The sequence below is a fragment of the Emys orbicularis genome, chromosome 1 (genome assembly GCF_028017835.1).
Source record: "Emys orbicularis isolate rEmyOrb1 chromosome 1, rEmyOrb1.hap1, whole genome shotgun sequence".
NCBI classification, from domain to species: Eukaryota; Metazoa; Chordata; order Testudines; family Emydidae; genus Emys; species Emys orbicularis.
Window position 1 is genome coordinate 22,451,521 of NC_088683.1, and position 19,298 is coordinate 22,470,818.

At 43.7% G+C, this 19,298-nt stretch overlaps 1 protein-coding gene across 1 annotated transcript in view; it reads left to right on the forward strand.

Annotated features, from left to right (window-relative positions):
* PCLO (piccolo presynaptic cytomatrix protein) overlaps positions 1 to 19,298 on the forward strand; it is a 554,357-nt gene that overhangs the window by 17,545 nt on the left and 517,514 nt on the right. The window contains exon 3 of the mRNA XM_065409113.1: positions 4,543 to 5,928. Within this exon, the coding sequence (XP_065265185.1) occupies positions 4,543 to 5,928 (1,386 nt within the window). The remainder of the gene's footprint in view (positions 1 to 4,542; positions 5,929 to 19,298) is intronic.

Sequence of the window (19,298 nt, forward strand, 5' to 3'; positions counted from 1 at the left end):
ACTAGAGGGTTTGGCCATTTTTGGCTCTGGGAAGAAATACATATAACTTAGAGTTTGGGATTTGGGCCAGGGCATTGCTGCCCATGACACATTGCTCTGACTGCTGACTCTTTCTCCTTTTATGATGATGGTCATTGAATAGAGGGGAAATGGAGAGTGAGGCGCTCACCCTTCCACAATGCAAATTTTACATTCTCTGTAAAAATATGGAAGAGCAGCCCTGGATATAGCCCAAGCCTACTCCCGTTGAAATCAAAAGCAAACTCTTTGATGGCAGTAGACACATGATCAGGCCCATATTTCAATATGTTTTAGTTGATAAAATACAGCTCTTAACATAATTTATTTTACAACTCCTTCAGTTAAAACACGCGCAAACTACAGTTCATTGAGTTTAAGATGAAATGTATTGGTTATAATGGCTTTGGGGTTTTGGCACTTAATTCCTCCCACTAAAATGCCTGGGAGGAATTTATGAGAAAAACAGAGAAATCCCTCTGTTTTAGCTTCTTAATTTCAGTTGTAGAAGTTATTCATTAACTTTTATTTTAAAAGCTTTATTTTGATTCAGAAAGTAAAAAATAAAAAATGAAAACCTAGAATACAGAGGCAGTTAACATTGTTGGTGCTCAAGTTATAATATATTGCAAACTTCAGAACAGAGTGGACTCATATTTATTTATTTAGACTCTAATTGGACACTATAATCAGGCTGGACTTAACCAGGTGCTGTGTTTACCATTCATTGTATCACATGGTGAAGAAAGCATTTGATAAAATTAAAAGGACATCATTATTTTTTTTAATGACTTTATTGGTGGTAAGAGAGACAAGGTGGGTGAGGGAATTTCTTTTATTGGATCAACTTCTGTTGGTGAGAGACAGGCTTTCAAACTTACACAGCACTCTTCTTCAGGTCTCGGAAACGAACTCAGTGTCACTGCTAAATACAAGGTGGAACAGATTGTTTACCAAAAGTAATTACCATAATACATATTTCAAGGGACCATATAAGGGGAAGTGACCCATTAACACCCCTCCAGTCATAGGAAGGAAATGAAGGGGACAGGGGAAGAAACAGCTGGATGGAGTTATTAGTGGGTTACAGATTGCTGTAATAAGTCATAAATCCATCTGTTTAGTCCCTGATTTTTAGTGTCTAGCAAAGTTATGAATTTAAGCTCCGAGGCTTGTCTTTTGAAAGTGTTGTGCAAGTTTCCTTTGATGATGAGGACTGATAGGTCAGATATTGAGTGATGACTTTGTGAAAAGTGTTCACCCACAGGTGCTAGGGTGTTTTTGTCTTTTATCATTTTCCTCTGAGAGTTCATTCAAGAGTGTAGTGATTGTCTAGTTTCACCCATATAGTTTGCTATTGAGGCATTTAGTGCACTGGATGAGGTACACCCCATGTTGTGATTGGTATGGATCCTGAAAGGTATGTTGTGTGGGGTGTTGATCATTGTAGCAATGGAGATATGTCTGCAGGTTTTTTATCTGTTGTTCTGTCAGGGTCTGATGCCGCTTTGAGTTGGTGTGTCCTGGTCTGTTGGGAACTAGCTGCTGAAGATGAGCTTGGAGGGATTGGGGGTTGTTTGAAGGCCAAAAGGGGGGGTTCAGGAAAGCTTTCTTTCAGGATGGGGTCCCCATCAAGTATGGGTTGTAGTTGTTTGATGCTACTCTATATGAGTTCTGTGTGGGGTGGTAGGTGACAACTAAGAGTGTGCAGTCGAAGGGGGGTTTATTTCTGTATTGAAACAGGTTCTCTCGGGGTATTTGGGTGACCTGTTCCATGAGGTAATCTACTTCTCTGGTGGAGTGTCCTAGTTTGGTGAAGGTGTTTTTGAGCATCTTAAGGTGTATATCCTGGACTTTCTCCTCAGAGCATATTCTGTGGTATCTGAGTGCCTGGCTGTAGATAACAGATTTCTTGGAGTGTTTGGGGTGGTTACTGGATCTATGAAGATGGGTGCAATGATCTGTGGATTTTTTTGTATATAGTTATCTGTAGGGTTCCATTTTGTGGAGCTGATCTTGGTGTCCAGGAAGTTGATGCTGGTGTGGGAGTGTGCCATAGAGAGTTTTATAGATGGGTGATGGTTGTTGAAGTTGTGGTGGAAATCTATGAGGGAGTTTAAGTCATCTGTCCAGAGGATGAAAATATCATTGATGTATCTCAGGTATATCATTGGCTTTGTAGTGCATTTGTCCAGAAATTCTTCTTCAAGGTGGCCCATGAAGAGGTTGGCGTATTGGGGAGCCATCCTAGTGCCCAGGTCTGTGGTACTATTGCTGGTAAAATCAGAAGTTAGGAGGAAAATAGCAACATATTTTATTCATTGAGGTTACTTTGATATGCATCATTTAAGCCATCAAAATACGACTTCAGAGCCTTTGCGCCTGCCCTGTGTACAGCAGTAAATTTCATTCTTTTTTAAGTCAGTCAGCTGAAATTAAACTGGCCTGTTTCAGTTTTGTTTTTAGTCAGTTTCACTTTTTGGCTGCCGTGCACTAATCAGATATTTGAGTTGCGAACACTGCAGAGGAGTGTTTAAACACAAACCAAAAACAGTCTTAGGAAGACAAAAGACAGTGTCAGTATGACAACATTCATACTAATACAGTTTTGGTTATTGCTAAACCTACATCTGGGGCCTAACCAGTGTTCCTATAAGGGAAGCAGTTATTGTTGTTGAGATCGTCTTCCATAACATATGTATATTGTACATATCTGAATAGTTAGGGACAATCTAGGTGGTGTTTAAAGATTCTGTGTCTAAATGTTAAAATCCCTTTTATGGTCATTGTTGAAAATGTATTGCTGGGTAAGTACAGAGGGAAATGTAATAATTAAAAAGCAGTCTGGGCCAATTCAGTTTTCATTTCCATGGGTGCAACTTGAATTCAATGGGAGTTGCACACACTTGAAGTGGAAGCTGAAGTTGTCTCTTAATTATTTTGTCCTGTAAGCTTGGCTCATCCCCTTGAATACCAAAACCTTCATCACATAAAATGTCCTAGTTTTCATCTTGGTCGGTGGTAGGGAGGAGGTTTTGCAAGTCTGGGGAGGGAGCAGGATGCATGAATCTCCCCTCACCTGGGGCAGCCAAGATCCTATAAGGAATTCTGTACTACTCTTGTGATCTGCCCCTGTGTGCAGCTCCCTTTGTCCCTTGGCAGTGTGGCTCACGCAGGAGATGTGATATCACTGGCTTCGTGGCTGAACCTGTGCCCTACTTTCCCCTCCAAAGGGAATAGAGAGTGTGGAGGAGTAGGAGATAATGCTGTAATGAGCAGAACTAACTCTCCTGCTGGAAATTGTCGCCATGCAGGATACCATGCCAAACTGAGTAGCAGTGAAAAGCATGGGGAATGCCATGTGGAGCAGATGTTTTCCTGGCTTCATCGCCCTCTTCCTCTGGCCTGACATGTCCTTTCTGAAATCCTATGGTGCCCCAACCGCAATTGTGCAGATAGCCTTCAGGGGAAAACAATGCTGTATTTGTTCTGCTCTTCTCTCTTAAAACAGTTATGGGGGCATAAGAAGAGAGCAAGAATGGTCCAGAGATTAGGGTCGTAACCTGTGACTCAGAAGAGCTCAGTTCAATTCTTTGCCCTGCCATACTTCCTGTGAGCCTTTGGGCAAGTCATGTAGTCTGTTCCCCATCTGCATTTATTTCCCTCACAGGGCTGTTGTGAGGTGAAATACATTACAAATTGTGAGGTTCTTGGATACTACAGTAATAGAGACCTAGAGGTACAGAAAATAGATGAATTATTTACCTTATTCCTTCCCTTTGTGCTGAATAACGAAGAGTACAATGGGGCTTATGGTAATTACTTTTAGATCTAGTAAGCCTAATAACGATATGATTGCAGGAACACATAATTATGGTTCATGTAGGGCCATCATTTTTTAAGCAGAGCTCCTCATTCATTTCAGATGAAGACTTGTGCTCAGAAGTTGATGGTATGAAATGGGTCTACATAAATATATGGAATTCATTAGCACACCTCTATTGTTAGTTCAATATGTGCATATAGAGCACCACTATGACTTTTTGCTGCTATTATATAAAACATAACCAAAACTATAAACTAGACCAGGAACTTAATAATTGCACAGTTAAAGGTAATTATGCATTCACTTTTGTCCTAATCATTATAATTATGCTTTCAATTGGCAGCATTAATTTGCCAAACTATTTTTTGAGTATTATTATTATTTCATTAATTATTACTGTTTTCTTTTTTAACTTTTTTTTGGCAAATCAGTATTGCTGATGAATCAAAGCTGGCAAATCAATGCTGCCCCCATCAATTTCCACAGTGCCTGAAGTGTGGACTTGTTCTGATGGCCTGGACTGCAGGAATCAGAAGTGAAATGAAAAATTCAGTTGTATTTTTTAGCCATAAAGCAATATTTAGTGGTAATATTTCCCCCTCTTTTGTTGAACTTTTATCTGATTTACTAATTCTAGCCAAAAGTTGATTTACTAATATTAGCATTGCATGACCCTAATTGTAAATCTTTTTCTGCAGGTTAAAGAATGGCTCTGTTTAAACTGCCAGATGCAAAGAGCACTAGGTGGTGATTTAGCTTCAGTTCATGGTCCTGTGCCACAGCCTCTTCCGCCCAAACAGAAGACAACCTTTCCACCTTTAACAACCAAACCACCCTCCCAGCCCCAGCAGCCTACTCAAAAGAAAGATATTTCTCAAACACCTGCTCCTTCCCAACACCCAGAGCCTAAAAAGCCCCCACCACTGACAAAGCAACCATCCATGCCTGGCTCTCCCCCTGTGAAATCAAAGCAGCCACCCACTGAGCCTGTTACCCCGCACATCTCTCAGCAAATTGAACCCACTCCAAAATTTGGCCAGATCAAGCCAACTTTGGTTGAAGATAAGCAAAAGAAGCCCACAACTGACGGTGTGCCTACCTCTTCAGCATCCGGTCTGAAACAGGATTCACAAGGTCCCAAAGCTCCATCAACTCAACAGAAAGCAATGGAACCTCAGAGATCAGAACATGCCAAGCTATTTCAGGACACCCATCTGGCTGGGAATAAAGCTGTCCTGCCAGATTCCAAAACCTTACCACAGGTGTCACGGCAAAAGTCAGATCCTAAATTTGTTTCTCACCCTGGATCAGACACTAAAGGTCAAAAAGCTGTTGAGCCAACACAAATGAAAGAAGACCCTAAGAAGACACAAATAAAAGTAACCCCAAAACCTGATGCCAAGCAGGTTCCAAAAGGACAACAAGCAGCTGTAGGCCCAAAGCCTACCCCAGTGCAGCCAACACCTCACCCTCAACAGCCTCAGAGAGCTCAAGAGCAACCAAGGCGTTTCAGTCTAAATCTGGGAGGTATTACTGACGGCCCTAAACCACAGCCTACAACTCCACAAGAAACAGTTACTGGGAAACTCTTTGGATTTGGCGCTTCAATCTTTAGCCAGGCTTCAAATTTAATCTCCACATCAGGCCAACAAGGAGCTCAATCCTCGGGCCCTCTACTGGGGCCTGCTACTAAGCAACCCCCTCTGCCATCTCAGGTACCACCCAAAGAGGCCAGTCAGGCTCAGCCATCTCCAAAAGCAGCACCTGTGAAAAAAGAAGCCAAGCCTCCTGTGGCAGAAAAATCACAGCCACCCAAGTCAGATAACATTGTAACCGTTAAAGGATCTGAATTAGAAAAGAAACCTATTGCTGCTAAAGACAGCAAGTCTCAAATTGCTGAATCTAAAAAAACTGCTGGGCCACCGGGACTGGAAAAAACTACTCTACCTAAATCAACTTGTACTCTTTGTAAAACTGGACTAAACATTGGTTCTAAGGATCCTCCCAACTTTAATACATGTACAGAATGCAAGACTATTGTGTGCAATCTCTGTGGATTTAACCCGATGCCGCACATAGTTGAGGTAGGCAGTGGCATTTATATTTACTCTATATACGTTAGTAACTGGTTTTCTAGATTGTGAATGTCAAAGCATATTTTTAATTAACAAGTGGTGCTGAACAATTCTAATGCTTCATTTGAGAGCTTGTATTTTTTTAATTAAATCTTTCTGAAACTTGGAGGGTAGTCAAAAGCTACTTTAGATGAATTTCCTGTATTTTAAAGGCAGCTACTGCAGTAGATCTCCTAGGTTTTGAGGCAAAGGCAGACTAATAATAATGATGATTACTGAACCCTTTGAAATTAGAGGTATTATAGCATGGCAGATTATTGTACTCATTCTTTGGAGCTCACCCTGGGGTAAAAGTTCTCTTTCATGTCTGTCAGTATAGCAACATTAACATGGTTTATTCCCCTCTCCTCCTCCTTTGATCAGTGAGCACTATTGAATGAAAGGATTTATTAATTGTTAGTCACTTTTCCCCAGCACAGTCTTTTAACTTCTCCCTAAATCTGTTAGGCAGAGTTGTACCTATACCTTCAGGTTCCATTAATCACATTCTGACTCTTGACTGTATGTGGGAGGCAGACTCATTTTTATGTGCCCAAACCCCTGAAGATTGAGGGATACGTGTGTGCAAAGTGGGGCAGGATTTAAACAGGCAACGATCAGAAAGCCATTTAACTGATAAAAGGACTGGAGTTTGAATGGGATTGTTCATTGTTAAAATACGACAATATGGGTAGTTTCTTTTCCATGTAGCTATGCAGCAAAATGTTTCCACAAAAGACAATTATTGGATCAGGTTTAACTTTTGTAACCACCATTCTTTCCAAAAAGGCAACATTTGATCATTTATTTATTGTTCTTTCTTGCAAGGGATTTTTGAAAAAGAGGGAAGGGGTAAGGAACTTCATGTCAACTTATAAGCAGGGCAGAAAAATGCCATACTTTCCTTATTGAGTTAGCAAGACCTTACTTGGTAAAAATAGACCACCAGCAAAATACTTGCAGGTAATTCAAGTGTGTAACTCAATCTACTTAGTACCTGAGAAAAGAAACTATTAGTTAAGGGTGTTTGGTATCCAAGTAAATAAACTAGAAATGGCTATCTGGGTTAGATCATTGTGACATCACTGCCATAGCATGAGTAGAAGCATAGGAAGAATACTGAAAAGAAAAGAACATTCAATGTGTGTGGACTTTATCTCCTGGATTCTCTTCCACCACAGTATTGCCAACCCTTGAGAGTGTGGAAAACCTGAGTCAGAGCTTCTTCCCCTTCAAAAAACCCCAAACTAAACCAAACAACAAACTCTCACGCTTCTGTGTCTGTCTTCTGAATTTTTCGGTTTTTAGGGCAGAAATCCTGCACTTCCAGAATTTGAGATAATTTGGGTTTAAAATTCAGGTAGAGATTTTTTCAAAAGTGACAAAGGGATTCAGGTGCAAAAGTCCCATTACTTTTAATGCGGCTTATACTCCTAAATCCCATCATCACTTTTGAAAGCCCCACACTTGGCTGTTAAATAAATGCATTCACAAAAATGTGAGGCTTCCCCCTGACTTCCCTGCTGGTTCCATGTACCTTCTCCTAACACCTCAGGTGGGAAACTGGCATGCTATTTCCTGTTTTCCTCCCTTATCACTGTCCAACCTTCCTGCCTGGACTCCTCCTGTCAGCCTCCTAGTATTCCTCTCACCCATATCTCCCTTTCTGCTCCCCTTAATATTCACCCCCACATTCTCTTCCCTTCAAAGTCTCCTTCCATTTCTGCTCAGTTTCCTGCCCGTTATAATCTCTTTCACTCCCTCTCACAATATCCAGCACCTCACATTCTAATTTCCTTCCCCTTTAGTCTGTTTGCCCCCATGTCTCTCCTTCCCACCTAGTTGTCTTCCTCTTTCCCACATTCCTTTGTCTATTTTCCTTCCTGAACTGCAAATTTCCTTAGCTGCTGTCCCATTCCTATGTTACCCTGCACGCCCTTTTCTGTTACTCATACCCCATGGTTTCCATCTTATTTGCTTCTTTCCTCTACTTCCCTCCCTCATTTAGCAAGCCACTCTAGCTAAATGTCTTTGTCTCCTCCTGGCCACACATTTTGAAGAGGATGCAGGGTTCTGTCCCCTTGAGAAGAATGGGAGGTGGTAATCCTTTTCCAATGGGCAAAAAATCATGAGGAAGCCCAAGTAATCCAGACATAAAAACCACCTGAAATTGTGAAAATTGCAAGTAATATAATGGGAGTTAGCATTGTATTCATTCTGTGGTGCTCAATACAGCTGGAGTGTGATGTGTTCTGTCAAGGGACAAACAGCTAGTCAGATTGCGTTTATTACCAAACTTCACATTCTCCAGCAACTATTTTGGAAGGGAGGGTGGGGCGTGCTTTATGTGGGGATCAGAGGAAGGAATGCTCATAGTTGTTAGAATGAGATCATGAGGGAAATTTCACTCCCTCTGTTTAACACACACACTCTCTTTTTATCCTTACTCTCAGGGCTGGCCCACAACATTTTGGCACCTGAGGCAGGGAGCTCAAATGACATCCCCATGCCTCCTCGCTTGGGCCAAAACTTTGAAAGGTCTCAATTCTGCCTTCTTCCTGTTCTACTCCTCTCATGGTACTGCTCTGCTACCTACCCCAATAAAGGAGAACTAACAACTTAAAATGCTTTGTTCAAAAATTTTAAGTAACACAACTTTCAAATGCCTGAACAGCAAATGTAACTTTTCTTGTCTGCATAGTAAACACTGGCATTTTAATCTGTTTGCATAATCAAAGTGGTGCTTTCCGTGCCTTCTTGGTTGCAAAGATTTGAACTGCTTCCTTAAGGTCCACAGTCTGGGACAGCTCATGCTCTATTGAGATGGTTGCAAGGTCGACCAGCCTCTCCTGTGTCATTGTGGAGTGTAGATGTGTTTTTATTAACTTCAGCTTGGAGAAGCTGCGTTCTCCACTGACAACTGTTACAGGAAGTGTTAGGAGCATGCACAGAGCATTTGGAAAGAGGATGGTCATCTTATTTGTGCACATATATTCCAGAACAGCCTTTGGAGTTGGTCCTGCTGAAATGTATCTTGAAAGGGCTTTCAGTTCATCACCTAAATCGCTCACATTAATATTGCGCATGTCATCATGTCAACACTGTCTAGTGCCCTATTGCTGGTGTAGGTCTTCTTCAGGTATAGTGAGGAGTTTTGGAACATCCTACAACATCCCAAATATACTGCTGTGTTCCTTGAGCTGCATGGAAAGTTCTTCAACTGACTGAATGAGGGTCCGGCTGGAGAATCTTGCCTGTATGCTCGGGGTTCTACTGATTGCCATATTTGGGGTCGGGAAGGAATTTTCCTCCAGGGTAAATTGGCAGAGGCCCTGGAGGTTTTTCGCCTTCCTCCGCAGCATGGGGCAGGGGTCACAAGCTGGAGGATTCTCTGCGACTTGAAGTCTTTAAATCACGATCTGGAGACTTCAACAGCTGAGTTAAGGGAAAGTGGGTGGGTCAGCTTTTGTGGCCTGCATCATGCGGGAGGTCAGACTAGATGACCATAATGGTCCCTTCTGACCTTAAAGTCTATGAGTCTATGAGACTGTATTGCACAATCTAGCACCTGATTAAAGAATTCAACTTTGAATTGTTGTTTGGGGTCTCTTATGGGATTATTCCGTTCCTCGTAATCAAAATGTCTTCTTCGGTGACTCTTGTATTCTTGAATGGGTGGGAAAATAGCTTCAGTGTGAAGTTCCTCTGCCAACTTCTGTGCACTCTTCAGAATGTTTTGAAATCCCTCATCTGACCGATAAGACTGTAGGTATGACTTTGCTTTGTCCAGTTGTTCCATTGCTCCAGATATAGCAAGGTCAACACCTTGGAGTCTCTTGCTTACAACATTTATTTCAAACAGTATGTCATGCCACAACACTAAGCCACACAGAAATTTGAAGTTATGTATGTTTCTGGTGATTCCATTTCCCTTTGCCACTGTTCTCCCACAAACAGTTCCTGTCATAGCATTATCCTCCATAATGGCAACTATGGCATCATCTATCTTCCCAATTTGGTGTTTGATAGGCTTTATATCCTCCACTCGCCTTTCCCATCATGTGGTACTCAATCGTTTCAGTGTCAGAGAGGATGTTCCCAGATGTTGCTTCAAAATTTGCCATTGATGAGTTGATGCAGAGAAAAATACATAGATGCTTTGAATTACATTAAAAAACTCAGCAACTTCACTGATGCAACTCAGCTGCATCACTGACCACCAAGTTCAATGAATGAGAACTGCATGGGACGAAAAAAGCTCCAGGGTTTAACTCTCGGATCCCTGTCTGCACTTCTCTGTTCTTTCCTCTCATGTTGGCACCATTATCGTAGCCCTGACCTCTCATGTCAGCTATCTCGATTCCCGTATCTTCCAGCTTTTTAAGAAGCACATTTGTCATACCAGCTCCAGTAGTATCACTTTTCTTCCGGAATATGCATGGTTACATCCATTTGAGATGGAGATATGGATGCTACAGTAGCTGCCAGGTCACCTGCACTCTAACTGGAAGATCACCACTCACATCCTCACTGGGGCCGGAAGGCTCACCGTGAACATTTGTGTCTATGTATCTCAGGAAAGCGCCTTCCTGCTTAGATAGAAAAGCTTCCTTTGCTTTCTTTCTTTTTCTGAATGCTGCCCCATAGGGGCGTTTTCTTCTTTCACTCATGACTGCTGTTCTGTGCCAGCTATAGTGGCTCTCAACACTCAGTTGAAGGGGACAAATAAGCAGGCTAGTAGCAGGGCCTGAGTGAGGGAAGATATCAGTATCTTAAGGGCGTAACTGGCTCCTACTACTTCAGTTGACTGCCTGTTCTCCTCAAGTGGGTTCAGGGAAGCAGCAGGAAACAGGAAGCTCCCTGAGAAGTTGGTGTTAATCAGTCCAGGCTCTTGGGGGTGCTAGAGAGGTACATAAGAGGCTCCTCCTCCTCTCTCTCCCTGAAGCTCCTGCTGCTTTCTGTTATTCCCTCTCACCTTTTCTCCTGCCTGTCTGTTATGTCTCCTCCTTCCTCCAGCACAGCACTCCACCATCTCTGTGCATCTAGAGCAGAGAGAATACATATGCACCAGCAGCAGACACAATTTTCTACACTCTGGGTCTAAGTGGCACCCCCCACCCCCCGCAGTCTGTCACCTGAGGTGACTGCCTCAGTTCGCCTCATGGTAAGGCCAGCCTGCTTACTCTCTGAGTTCTAATCTAGAAAGACCAAATTCTGCTGTTTTAAAGTCTGTATCTTTCCTTTTTGTAAAAAAATCCTTCTGCCTCTTTATACTGAAGTCAGGATGGGTTTTGGATCAGAAAACAATGCAACATTAGTCCTAAAATGAGCTTTATTTTGCAGTTGCTAATGCACCAGGGCAGTTCTTACTGGTGGTTGTGCATCAGTCTATGAATTGTTACCTGGTACCTGTCAAAACATGAGATGTGTCCTTTCATCACTTGGGAAACCAGAGGGAAAGCTTTGGGTATGGGTAATAGAGAAGGGCCTGGAGGGTGACACAGGAATGAAGGCAGCATCAACGCAAACGTGTTTGAGTGATTCTGATCCTGCCCCATTTAAGGAGTGCACAGTGAGGCTCAAAGAGCAAGAAAACACATGTTGAGTTGACAAATACTCAGGAAAATCTAACCGACCAGTGTATGTCAATCTTTGAGTACTTTTAACATGGAATATCCAACATGCAGCCTGCTATCATGCTGTGGACAAGGGTGGCTGATACTTAAGAGGGAACGAGATGCCTGTTTATAATAAAGGATATTTGTTCCTGTCGTTATGTGACAGCACCTCACCTTTTAAAGAGTATTTCCTTCTCTGAATCCATTGAAAACAATCCCTGTGCTGATGAGCTCCAGTTAAACCTACAGGGCCAGTCTCTCAAAGGCAGGGCCGACTCTAGGTTTTTTGCTGCCCCAAGCAAAAAAAAATTTGGCTGCCCCCCACCCCAACCCTGGGCTCTCTCCCTCCCCCCGCCCCTGCACCCTCCTTCTGCCCCAGCCCTGGGTCACTGGTAACTTGCTCCTAGGGTGGGTCGTGCAGCAGGAATTTTGGATGTGCACAGAACACAGACAGGATTGGTTCCCATATGGTTACAGAACTGCAGTAAAGTGGAACAATTTTCAGCTTGTGTGACTGGAGGATATCTGGATGCATATTATAAGACTGTCCTACATAAATGAGGAAAAGCTGAGGTGCCTTTATTATTCTTTTGTTCCACTCTTTGTTTCTATGGGGAATTTGCCAATGCAATATCACTGTCTTCCTTTTACACAAATAAAACTAAAAAAAAAAAAAAAAAGGCAATGGCTGTTGAAAATAGCAATTCCAGTCCTAATAACCACTGGGAAGCATTTCTTGCTCAATTTTATCCTACTTTTTCTACAGTAAGTTACAGTGGATCAGTACATTTGATTTGGGAGAAATGAAGTAACAGCTGCCCAAATTGAGCTTGAGCACTCCTGAATTTTGAGGTGTTCAAATCTGGAAGGCAGGTGCTAGATTCCCTTTCTGAATATTAGCTAAATCTGGAAAGGAAAAGTCAATTTCTGCTTCCATGGCTCAGAAGTGGAAATCCTCCTATGTGCCTGGTACTGTATCTAAAGCTGCCCAGGTCCTCTAGCAGAGCCTCCCCTCCCTTACTTTTCATTTTAAATTCTAGTGGGATCCACGTACCTCCCTTGCTAGGCTTTAGATAGAGAGGGGCACTGTCCATTTAGTCCACCCAATTCCTTCTTTGGGGGCTGCAAGGTGAGGTCACACCAGTATCCCTAATCCAGTCTGGGGAAGTCTTCTGAAGGGGATATCTGGGCCAAAGCCTACTCCTTGGGTATACTACTAGGGTTATCATATGTCTGTATTTTCACAAACATGTCCGGCTTTTTTGGTTTTAAATGGCCATCCGGGAGGAATTTTGTAAAACTCTCAAAAGGTCCAGGATTTCCCTCCCAATGCAGAGCGCGGTGCGGCTGACAGGGCGGCTCGACTGGATTGAGCCGCTCGCATGGAGCCTCCAGCAGCCAGATCCCCTCCCCTGCAGCCTCAGCGCGCTACGCCGGCAGCGCTCGGGGGGGGGGGGGGAGGCTGTGCGCTCCGCAGGGGACAGCAGCAGCGTGTCTGCGGCAGCATGTCGGGCTCCGTGCGGAGCCAGACACGCTGGTCTGAGCAGCATGGTAAGGGGGCAGGGGGGTTGGAGAAGGGGTAGGGGGTCCCGGGGGGGAGTCAAGGAACAGGGAGCAGGGGGGGTTAGATGGGTCGGGGGTTCTGGGGGGGCCTGACAGGGGTGTGGAGAGGGGTCGGGACAGTCAAGGGACAGGTGGCAGGGGGGGTTGGATGGGTCGTGGGGGCCTGTCAGTGGGTGGGAGTGTGGAGAGGGGTCAGGGCAGTCAAGGGAGCTGGGGGGGTTGAATGGGTCGGGAGTTCTGGGGGGGGCCTGTCAAGGGTCGGGGTTGTGAAGCAGGCTTGGGGCAGTCAAGGAACAGAGAGCGGGGGGGTTGGATGGGTTGGGAATTCTAGGGGGGCCTCTCGGGGCAGGGATGTGGAGAGGGGTCGGGACAGTCAAGGGACAGGTGGCAGGGGGGTTTGGATGGGTCGGGGGGGCTTGTCAGGGGGCGGGGGTGTGGAGAGGGGTCAGGGGACAGGAAGCACGGGGGTTGGATGGGGCGGAGGTTCAGGGAGGCAGTCAGGGGCAGGGAGAAGGGGGGGTTAGATGGGTCAGGGGTTCGGGCGGGCAGTCAGGGGACAGGCAGCAGTTGGATAGGCGTGGGAGTCCTGGGGGTCTGTCGGGGGGTGTGGATAGGGGCCAGGGTAGTCAGGGGACAGGTAGGGGGTGGGATCCTAGGGGGGCAGTTAGGGTGGGGGGGGTCTCAGGAGGGGGCAGTCGGGGACAAGGAGAAAGGAGGCTTAGATAGGGGGTGGGGTCCCGGGGGGTGGTTAGGGGCAGGGGTCCCGGGAGGGGGTGATCAGGGGACAAGGAGAAGGGGGGGTTGGATGGGTTGGGGTTTCTGTGGGGGGCAGTCAGGGGGTGGGAATTGGGAGGGAGTGGATGAGGGCGGGGCTACCCTCCCCCCCCCGTGGAGTGTCCTCTTTTTTGAATATTAAAATATGGTATCCCTACCCTTCACAGTGCAGCTCTCCATTCACAGCAAGCTGCAGCATGAGGTCTCAGCTACCTCACTCCCTCCCCCTCCCTTTCCTGTTGATAGCAGCCAAGGGAATGCTGGGAAATGTAGTTCTTTCCCTGCTCCAGGGCTGGTTCTATCGGCAGGGAGCTAACCAAGGAACTACAGCTCCCAGGGCCCCCTGGTGGTTCTCAGCTCCCATGCTGGATCCCTGCCGCCCCTGCAAATGGGCCGCCCCAAGCACCTGCTTGCTTTGCTGGTGCCTAGAGCCACCCCTGTTCAGCGGGTGTAAATCAGCAAAGTTCCATTGATATCAATGTAGCTGCACTGATTTTCACAAACTGAGGGTATGGCCCAGATTGTCTTTTTTAAAAAAAGAAGTGATTGCTTTTTTTCTCATTTGTTGATCTAGCAGTCAAATATTTATTTACCTAAATGATAATTTATCTCTGAAGTAAACAACAAAGAATAATTAAATAAATTACACTTGATAGATTTCAAAGACTTGCAGGGGCACATAAATATGGTGCATTAACACAGATCTGAGCCACTGTTCTTATCCTACCATTTACACAATGGGGAGGAGCATTGTTTACCGACTGTTTAATTAGCTTTCCTGTGGGTTTCCAGCTCAGGTAGTTGGAAGCAGTTCTATTTTTAGTAACAGAATACAAGAAAATTGCAACTGTCAAAGCTCAGAAATGAAGACAGTGGCAACGACCATTTTGTGCATTTAAAGCTCAGTGTAGCTTTTGAGAAAATACTGAACAGAATCAGAACTGGGTGGCTAATGTAATTGTTTGACATGCTGCGGGGGTGTGGGTAGGGGGGATGGCAGGAGGGAGGCATCGTGCCATGAAATAGTGTGGCAATAAACTACAAGGAGGATTTTCAAAAAAGGAAGGTGAGTTAGAAACATCCAGAGGGAAAAGCTAGGACATTAAAATCATAGAATCAAGATAGATCCTCTATAAATATAACATCTTAATATAATCACATAGCCTATGAATAAAAAAGGAAGCAAAATGATATATGTGGTGTGTATATAATGTTAGCATATGCAGTATGTCTAATCTAATAGAAATGCCAAGGGAACAACAGACCTAGAGTTCTTTAGTCTTTTGATAGCTGTAAAATTATCCATAGATATTGGAAGGAAAAAATCGTTCCATCTGTGAAAGAATTTATTATGGAAATGGTAAGAAGAATATTTTTGGAATGGAAAATAAGTTTGGGAGAATTTTTGGGGAAAATGGATGTAATTTCTAAAACCTGTGAAGGAACTATAATTCTAAGAAAGGGATATGCGCATGAAGACATAGCTTGCATATGACAATCTTAAATAGGGGAAAGGAATATTTATTATTAGGCTTATTTGATGGGGTTGTCTTCTGTGTAAAATTCTACAATTTGACTAATAAATGGAATGTTAATGTTTTTGCTATCTTGGGCCCCCACTTGTATTTACTAGACTTTATTAACATTAATACATAAATAATGATCTTCCCCAAAATAAAACAATGGTGAAGGGAGTGGGGAAAGTGGCTACATTGTGAAGTCCTTCCCCAGGCAAACTTGGTGGTATCATAAAAGCGAAGAGCTTAGCAGGATTCAAAGCTCAGCCATTTATTTGGGCAATGAGAGCACCCAGAGTTATAATACAAAATATGAAAAAAATAAAGTTTTGCAATGAATATAAGCCTTCATGCTTCAAGACATAAACAAACTTCTAACTTTTGGAGCTAGCAGGACATTTTCCACGATCCCATAACCGCATACTGCAGGGTCTCTTGTACTTTTCTCTGAAGCAGTTGGCACTAGCCACTCTCAGAGAAAGGATACTGGTGTAGATGGCCCCTGATCTAACCCAGGATGTGGATTCCTATTTTCCAAACTCCCATTGAAGTTTGAGGGGAAAATGGAGCATCAACATCAGCAGCTGACCCATTTTGTTTAAATGGTTCAGGAGTTTATTCAGGCCCAAATACTTTCCTTTAAAAATAATGGAAAGCCAGCCCAGTTGAAATGAATCCTGTAATTAAATATCCAAATGTGGCAGGGGCTCTTTAAAGCAAGTCTTTGGAGCACTTTAAAGTAATGAGCCATCCAAGATTGTAATGAAAATGTCCCAAAAGATGTACTGTATCATCTGCGATATCCATTACTTCTCTTTTTAATTTAGTAGCAACTGTGCACTACACTATCTGCCCTTTAGAGAAAACCTGGACATGCTGCTAGTTTATCTCCTATTAGAGTTTTATAAATTTATTTGTTGTATTGTGTTGGGGATTTGTTTATAGAATAGAGGGTATCTAGAAAACCTAGAACACAGCAGAAAAATCTGCTGGTTGAAATACATAAAAAGGAATCCGTACCATCCTTCACAGCTAAGGGGTTTATCTATTTTCAGCAGCAATATTTTTTACTTCTGACATTTAAAGCCTTTCTCTAAATTCTGATTATAAAAAGGTGCATGCTAGGAATGCTTTGTTTCATAACAGTGCCTTTATTATGCAAAAATGGACAGGAAAATACAATGTATAGGAATTCACCATGGTTCATAGAAGTTGTATCCATTAATTGATAACAACCACTTATAATCAAGAAAATTGTAAAATTCCTTTTACAAAAGACTATCTTGCATTTGAACCAGACAAAAAATAACCAATCACATAATATGCAGAATTAATAAAAAAAAACATTTCTTCATTATCAGCACAAAATGAAATTAATTTTACACCATTTCAAGTATTCCACATTTCATAATAAACTTTGATTGTGTAGTTTGTGTTAAAAAAACCTTGATAACTGAGCAATTGATGTTTGTCCATATTTTTATAAAACATATATACAATTGAAAGAACTAATTCATAGATTCCAAGGTCAGAAAGGACCATTGTGAACATCTTGTCTGACTTCCTGTATAACACAGGTCATAGAACTTCCTTAAAATAATTCATGGAACATATTTATTAGGCAAAATATCCAATCTTGATTTAAAAATTGCCAGTGATGGAGAATCCACCATGTCCTATGTTAAGTTGTTCCAAAGGTTAATTACTTTCATTGCTAAAAATGTATATCTTATTTCCAGTCTGAATTTGTCTAGCTTCAGATTCCAGCTAATGGATAGGGTGACCAGATCACCACACTAAAATATCGGGACACATTGGGGTGCCATCAGCGCCGCCCACAGTCCACTCCTGCTCCTCCCAGGCTCCGCCCCCACTCTGCCCCAGGTCCTGCCTCCTCTCCGCTCGGCCCCCCCACCACGCCCTTCTTCATCCCCTGGCCTGCCATTGGCTTGCTGCGTCCCTCCTCAGTCCCCCACCCCACCGCTCGCCCGTTCGCTTGCCTGCCCGCCGCTTGCCTCTTCACCCCCTCCTCCCACCACTCACCCCTACGGCGCCGACTTCCCATCTGCTGGGTAGGTGTTCACCCACCCCCCGCCTCTTCCCACCCCTTCACCGCCCTTGCTCAGCCCCCATTGCACCCTCTTCCCCCAAGTCCCCACCCCTGCCCTTCCTCTTCTCCACCTCCTCCCCTGAGCGTGCCATGTACCTGCTCCTCTCCCCTCCCTCCTGGAAAGCACTAAGCGCTGCCAAAAAGCTGTTAGGCAGTTGGAAGCGCTGGAGGGGGGAGGAGCAGGGACGCGGCATGCTGGGGGGGCGGGGAGGGAGGGAGAAGAAGGCGAGGAGTGGGGAGCTTGGCTGCAATTTTTCCCTGTGGGTTCAATTCCTCCCTCTTCCTCTCAGGTGAGTGCCCAAACCACTGGATTCTAAAGTAATTCTCTCTTTCTCTGGCCCAATGCATACTTAATTATTTCTACACCGTGGAACAGCTTCAACAGGAGGGACTGAGAAACCCACACCAGAATACCTCATAGCTCAGTGGTTAGGGCATTGACATGAGAGGTGGAAGACCCATGTTCAACTGCTTTCTCCTCATCAGGCAGAGGGAGGAATTGAACAGGGTATTTCCATATCCTGGGTGAGTGAACTCAATGATATAGGGGAGGCCTCCCCCAGTTTTGTATGGAGTTAGGCAGGCAAGATGGACAGAGCAGTGCCTAGTTTAAGAATCCTGCTGAGGCTTAGGTAAGAGAGAGGCTTCCAGGCGCCTGCCTGAGACATCAGTGCTTCTGCTCAGTGGCAGAATCTTACGTGCTATGGGAACTTTGGCCCCTCTAGAGCTAGGTGGCATCTCAGTGAGTGGTTTTGTGAATGCCAGTGACACTTAAATATTGGGTCCCTACAGCAGGAGTTAGGCATGTAAGTTCCTTTGTGAATCTGGCCCTTAGAAGTCTGTTCCATTGCCTTTCAGTGAGACTTCGACTCCTAAGGGTTAGATTTGCAAAGCTATTTGGGAGCTTAAAGATGCTCATAGACACTTAGTAGGATTTTCAAAAGCACCTCAGAGTGTTAGGTGCCTAGGTCCTATTGAAATCAATGGGAGTTAGATGCCTAAGCTGCTTAGGCATCTTGAGAATCCCACTGGATACCTATCTTTAAGTGCCCAAATATCTTTGTAAACCTGGCCTCAGGTGCTTAAGTCTCTTTTGAAAATGGGATTTAGGCTTAGTCTACATTAGAAAAGGTTTGCTGGTATACCTACACCAGTAAACCCTTCTAGTATATATACAAATAGAAGTAGTGTAGAACCATTCTTTTGCAGATAGAGCTTAGTTTGAATAAAATAGTTTAGTCTACTCTATGGTTTTTGCTGATATAAAAATTCATAGAAAATCATACCCCTAACCGACATTACTATACTGGCAAAACTTTTAAGTGTAGACCAGGTGCGAGTTTTCTAAGTCATTTCTGTGCTTTTGAAAATTTTCACTCGTAAAAATTGTTACTGTGTCTTTCTTAAAATTAAATTTATTATTGATGACCCTGCTTTTGCATTTGGATCTTTCATGGAGAGACCACTGAGTCCAGGTAAAACCCCATCATTGGGGCTCAGAAAACACTGTTTCCATGGATTCAGTTTTCCAGATTGTGGCCTAAAACTTCACTTACTCAGGTTTTGGTCTAGGTTACTGCAAGACTTTACTGCTCTAGGGGGAGACTAAAGGCACAAATGTTAGTTTGACTTTCAGTGGGAGTTGGGCACTAGAACTGGATGTGAATGTTTTGATGATGTATTTTCCACAAAAAATGTTGATTAATCAAAACTAAAACAGTCTTGGGACGGGGTCAGTTTCAAAGAATTTCCCAACGG